General features: G+C 40.3%; 1 gene segment (V, D, J or C); it reads left to right on the forward strand.

Annotated features, from left to right (window-relative positions):
- Positions 1 to 3,769: 3,769 nt before the first annotated feature.
- LOC118936435 lies at positions 3,770 to 5,732 on the forward strand. The segment is given in 2 exon segments: positions 3,770 to 4,248; positions 5,227 to 5,732. Coding segments are annotated over 2 exon segments (402 nt in total).
- The last annotated feature ends 1,019 nt before the right edge of the window (positions 5,733 to 6,751 follow it).

A 6,751-nucleotide genomic window follows, 5' to 3' on the forward strand; every position in this document is an offset into this window, starting at 1 on the left:
CTTTTTACAAAGTAATGCTAACGTTAAACATGTCATACTGGTATGCTTTCTGCTTGTATACTTTATACTTGTAATCTGCTTCATATCATATTACTGTTTGTGTTTTCTTCAGGTCTTTTAGCAATCTAACTTATATAGATTTTTTTTATTTAATTTTAATTACATTTTTTATTTAACCTTTATTTAACTAGGCAAGTCAGTTAAGAACAAATTCTTATTTACAATAATATAATATTAATAATAATATTAATAATAATTAATAATATTAATATAAAGTTTTAGAAGTAATTTCCAAAGTACCTCATTTTGATGTAGTTGTTTTGATGTAGTGCTGTGTTTCTGCCAGGTAACAATTCCCCTAACCTGACTGTCCTGCCCCCCTCTAGTGAGGAGCTGTCCCGTAAGACAATGGCCACGCTGACGTGTCTGGCCAACAAGGGCTTCCCCTCAGACTGGACCATGAGCTGGAAGGTGGATGGCAACAGCAAGAAGCAGGGCGACAAAGACGGCCTGTACAGCTGGAGCAGCACCCTGACTCTGTGAGGCCTACCAGAGCTCCCAGCCTCCGGTCACCCAGACCCTGGGGAGTGCTGACTGTTCTGGGTAGGACCCACCAGTCACACACCCCTGTGGAGAGAGGATGTTGGTTCCTCGGCTTTGACTTTCTTTGTTCTAAGATTAGTTTTTCTCTGATTTAGTGATCACTCTCGTGTAGACTAACAGGGGGCTTAGATTGAGTTTATGTGTCAATCCATTCTGTAGACTGAAATTTTGTTTGATATAGATTTAATGTGATCTGCGTTTATTCACTATTATGTTTGCTTTGATGCTTTGATCATGTAATAATGGATTAAAATAAAGATTTATTTTTGGAATGCAAATTTATGTTGTTTCTATTAATAAACTGGATCATATATACTAAACCTCATTTTCACTTAACATCATCGTTGACCAGTAATCACAATATGGCATGTTATAGTCTGTGATTTGAAGCTTAATACATGTAAAAATAAAAATAAATAAAAATTCTACAAGTGACGCTATTTCAATAAATATAGAGCAGAGTGATAGTCTTCTCTACCTCCAACCCCCTGGGCACAGGTGAACATCTGGTGACAATGCTGCTCTATTCTGGGCCAAGCAGAACCACCCAGCTCTGTCTATGCAAATCTGTTTCACTCCCATAGTTTCAGTTTCACTGCCTGGACTGGGCCAGATGTGAGTGGGTGGACTCATTTTACTGTAACCTCTATGGTGGGTTCAAGGAGGGAGACATTCTTACAATGAATAAAGCACCATTTAATAGATGACAAATAAGATGGGTATTACTAAAGACAGGCATTGACCGTTACTGACATGTGTCTAATGTCTGAGCTCCACATCGTTTTCCTGAAAGCAGAGGGCAAGCATCCAGATGAAGATGGTGGAAAAATTAATTGTTGATGTGGGTTCTGTTATCATGAAGGACAGCTCTCAGTCATGAAGTGTTAAACTCACAGGGTTATAAACACTCCCAGAGCACTGAAGCATGTGCTGCCAATGCAAAGGGTTCTCTCTATGCAAACAGACTTTCATGGTCCCCCAGGGAAATTGTAGTTGAGTAGAGCTGTGTGAGCAGCAGAACTTTGAAAGTGTTGAGAGCTGATTGTCCAGCCAATCATGGCCTTGATTGATAAACATGCCTCTGCTGGAATCAATGAAAGACTGGGAAGGTGCTGGAAGATTTAATCAGGTTGTAGCAGGAACAAGGTGTTGTTTTAAGGGTTAAGGGTACAATCATCTTCTCAACATATATGGTTGAATTGTTAATCAAAACCTAGGAGAACCAAGGCGCACTTAATATAGTTAAAATGCCTTTATTATGATAGCATGTTCAATAAAACAGAACATTTTAAACTCTGATGTGTTTCGACATGGCCGTCAGGACATGGTGGTTGAATAGTCCTCAACACTATTCAACCACCCCCGAGACTGTTTTTTTTATTCTGAAATGATGTGAGACACTTATTCCACACAGATGGAGTCCATTCAAAATATTTTGTGACAATTTGAGGCAGTGTTTGCATATGAACTAATTAAGGTTTGCCATAACAAAGCGTAGGAAGACTTATGCAATCTAGAGACGCATGGTTGTTATTGCTTCAGGAACGCTTTAACGTGACGGTGCATGAGTTGACATGTTATCATCATCACTGGTATGCACTCAGTTTACTCTTTCCATGACAAAGACTGACCAGGTGAACGCTACGATCCCTTATTCATATAACTTGTTAAATCCACTTCAATCAGTGTAGATGAAGGGGAAGAGACAGGTTAAAGAAGGATTTTTAAACCTTGAGACAGGGATTGTGTGGTAACACTTCACATGGTCATAACCATGTCATATGTCCTAACAGCTGACATATCTTGTCATAATGGGGTCATAACACATATATTTAGACCTATTGTGACATATATATATTGCTTTATTTTATGGCTGGTTATGACGCCTACATAAGAGTGACAAAACCCACACAACCTACCACACAAGGCAAAACATTCCATTACACCCTAGCCTACTTGTCAACAGTATGTTTATGTTATGTAACATTTCCTGAAATGTACCTTATGAAATGTACCTCAAGTACGGTAGTATGGGTATTCGGCCACGGTCACTGTCTCTTCCCACTCAGCACCTGGAGTCAAACCCAACTACCGCAGTCACTGTGAAATCTGAGGGAGGTTTTTGTATGGCTCTATATCACTGTGTTTCCACCCAGACACTGTTGGGGTAGTGTTCACCCTGACAGTAGTAATCTCCTGTATCTTCAGCCTGGACTCCACTGATGGTCAGAGTGAAGTCACTCCCAGATCCACTGCCACTGAATCTAGGTGGTATCCCAGAGTTACGGGTACTAATGAAATATGTAAGGAGTTTAGGAGATTCTCCGAGTTTCTGTTGATACCAGGCCAACCTCTGTCCATGTTTATCACTGTGTACTGCACTGCTGGTCTTACAGCTGAAACTGACTGAGTGACCCACTGAAACAGCTTTCACTGCAGGAGTCTGGGTCACTGTGACCTGGCCTCTGGACTCTGAAACAGAAATGTAATTAACATTCAATCGTGCATTAATTTGCTCATTGCTTTACAAAAGAATGACTTTACAATAACATAATGGTATTTACTTTAATAAGGTTAAGTAACTACAGTCAGGGTAAATGTATGTAAAATATATTACCTTGAAAGCAGAGGGCAAATATCCAGATGAAGATGGTGATAAAAGTCATGGTTGTTTTGGGTTCTGTTGTCATGAAGGACAGCTCTCAGTCATGAAGTGTTAAACTCACAGGGTTATAAATACTCCCAGAGCACTGAAGCATGTGCTGCCAATGCAAACTGTCATATGTAAATAGTCTTACTGCTAGTACCTACATTCATAACTGTTAGCTATATAACTACATACAGATTATGCAGATACAGTATATTTTATCGTGTTATAAATAACTTCTACTGTAAATCAGTGATCTAAGAGGAACATGTAATTATCTAAGTGTGTCAGTGGATTATACTCATAACCCAGGATTATCAGTCCCTAATACGTTATTCCAGTACTTCAGTACTATCAGTCCCTATTGTATTATATTAGTAGTTCAGTACTCTCTGTCCCTATTATGTTATATTTGTACTTCAGTACTATCAGTCCCTATTGTATTATATTTGTACTTCAGTACTATCAGTCCCTATTGTATTATATTTGTACTTCAGTACTATCAGTCCCTATTGTATTATATTTGTACTTCAGTACTATCAGTCCCTATTGCATTATATTAGTAGTTCAGTAGTGTCTGACTCTATTGTATTATACTCGTACTTCAGTACTATCAGTCCCTATTCTGCCCTGCAAAGGCAAAACTCAGTAACAACGAAACTGGTCAAAGATCTTTGATCTGTTGTAATGGCCAAGTATATTACCTGATTAACGTGGTATTTAGTTTCCTGACACAATAACAATAATAAAACAGTTGACAGAAATTGCTATCTGTCTATACAGAAAAATACTTTTAAGTCAGATTTTGAAGATTTGCCATTGTTTGGTATTATTGTATTATACTAACTAGCACTTCAGTATTCAGGGTGGGACTGAGAGTGCTCTGTCTGTTAAGGTGCCTGCCCACTCTTGTGTGATGGAGGTTTTTGTATGGCGACTTAACCATTATGAATCGTTGTGGTGGACTTTTGGAAGCGGAACAAAACTAGTGCTGAAAAGTAAGTACATTTTTGTCTTCTCTCATTAAAACAAAATGTAATCATACTATGAACAACATTATGAGATGTTATCATCTTCTCCATAATAAATACTTCAAGGCTATAGAGATTTCTGGGGACAGATAGGTAGATTGGTAAATGGCAGAGTCACCAAAGTGAGAGAATTGTTCACGTACCACCAAGTTTATATTCTAAGGTGATTTAAAAAGAGGACATTTTGATACACAGTATTGCACGTCAGCTCATTGTTCTGTCAATATGTAGCAACTACTTTTTCTATATTATAAGCAACATTTTGTATTGTATTCATCGTAGATGTTACCACTGACATGGTTTAAAGGGGAACCTCCTCTATAGTTTTAAAAAGTACTTTGAGGTCATTTTGGCTTGTGTCTCAGGGTAGATTTGACAACATTTACATGTAGATTTACAATTTTAATAGTATATACGATTATTAAATCTGAATGTGTAATATCTGTTTACTGCATGTCTTTGTAGACTATGGGACGGTTTGTCAAACACATTGAGCTTAGTCCTGGACTAAAAAGCAAGCTCAATGGATAATCTTCATTGAAAGTGTTTTTTAGTCTAGGACAAGGCTTCATCTATGTCCAGGAAACCCCCTCTTAGTATTTTGTTGCTCTTGGTGGGCTATACTGTAGAGCATGAATGTAACATACATGTATCTGATGGATTGCTTTGTCTAAAAATATTTGCAGAGTTTATTTTTGCCGTTATCTTTATAGATTAAGTGTTTTGTTATCCTTAGTACTGTAGCTAGTTGTTTATCCTGTGTGTACTGCCTCTCCTCTCCTCTCCTCTCCTCTCCTCTCCTCTCCTCTCCTCTCCTCTCCTCTCCTCTCCTCTCCTCTCCTCTCCTCTCCTCTCCTCTCCTCTCCTCTCCTCTCCTAATACATTCCATGATACAGTAGTAGCAGTAGTATCTGACCCTCCTCTCTCCTCTGTCCTCTCCTCCAGCTGGTCCCTCTATCAGACCCACAGTGTCTCTGCTCCCCCCGTCCTCTGAGCAGCTCTTCGGGGGCTCGGCCACACTGGCCTGCCTGCTGAGTGGCTACTCCCCCCAGGGGGCGATGGTGAGCTGGGAGGTGGATGGGGAGGAGGTGAAGGATGGGGTCCTGACCTCCACAGAAGAAGAGAAGGGCGGCCACTACAGCCGCAGCAGCACCCTGACCCTGAGCAAGGCACGCTGGGAAGAGGGAGAGGTGTACACCTGCAGGGTCGCCCATGAAGACACCAGTGATTCGGCCGCCTTCCGGAAAAGTCACTGTAGTGTCTAGGGACCGGAGAAGCCATTGTAGGAGGCTAGAGAGTCCACACATATTTGTGTTTTAGAGCTGAATGTTACAGTATAGTAGTGAATCATTTCAGGAGTGATGTGTGCCAAAATGAAGTATTTTGTGATTAAGTTGTAAATGTAATCTTGCTTCTGAGTTCAAATAAAGCTTGTTTTAATTGAAATATAACCACAAGAGTTACTTTAATGTTCATTCCGGTGATCACTATCTCATGAATAGGAAGCAAATTTGATACTAATTTATATAAAAGGGCATCTGATTCAACAAATACTCTGCAATCATTTCTAAAATTGAACGATCCTGTTAGACTGCAGCACCAATAGCAGTGAGCATAATTAGTGATATTTGATAATAAACCTCTAAGATCTGCTCTCAGAACTGTCACGAACCTGCTCAGAGCCCATAACAAAAAGGGAGACAACGTAGAAATAAGGAATAACAAAAATAAATGTATTAACTAAAGTAAACTATTTACAATGAACAATGGTGTGTGCAGTCAGTAATCAGTAGTGTAAGTGAGTGGTTGCCTGCATAGATGGTGATAATGAGGGGTGTTGAAAGGTGCCGTAGCAAACAAACAAACACAACGTCCATAAAAAGGCCACAACCAAATCCAACAGTGTGTCTGCATGGAGAGAGTCTCCTCAATGAATGGGGAAAAGGTGTATTTATCCCGGGACACAGCCGGTTCCAGGTGTGTCCCATTTTGCTGACGACCCTCCCAGCTCCGCCCACCGACATCCTATTAAGGTAAACAAGAGCAAAGAATTCGACAGACAGAGTGGGAAGGTCGTCATAGAGCTCACACTGCTGAACAGTTACTTTCCATAACATACAGAGTGCATTCGGAAAGTATTCAGACTGCTTCCCTTTTTCCACATTTTGTTACGTTAGAGACAGGATTGTGTCGAGGCACAGATCTGGGGAAGGATACTAAAACATTTCTGCAGCATTGAAGGTCCCCAAGAACACAGTGGCCTCCATTATTCTTAAATGGAAGAAGTTTGGAACCACCAAGACTCTTCCTAGAGCTCGCTGCCCAGCCAAATTGAGCAATCGGGGGAGAAGGGCCTTGGTCAGGGAGGTGACCAAGAACCCGATGGTTACTCTGATAGAGCTCCAGAGTTCCTCTGTGGAGATGGGCGAACCTTACAGAAGGACAACCATCTCTGCAGCACTCCACCAAT

This window comes from Oncorhynchus mykiss, chromosome 21 (assembly GCF_013265735.2).
Source record: "Oncorhynchus mykiss isolate Arlee chromosome 21, USDA_OmykA_1.1, whole genome shotgun sequence".
In the NCBI taxonomy this organism is placed as follows: Eukaryota; Metazoa; Chordata; class Actinopteri; order Salmoniformes; family Salmonidae; genus Oncorhynchus; species Oncorhynchus mykiss.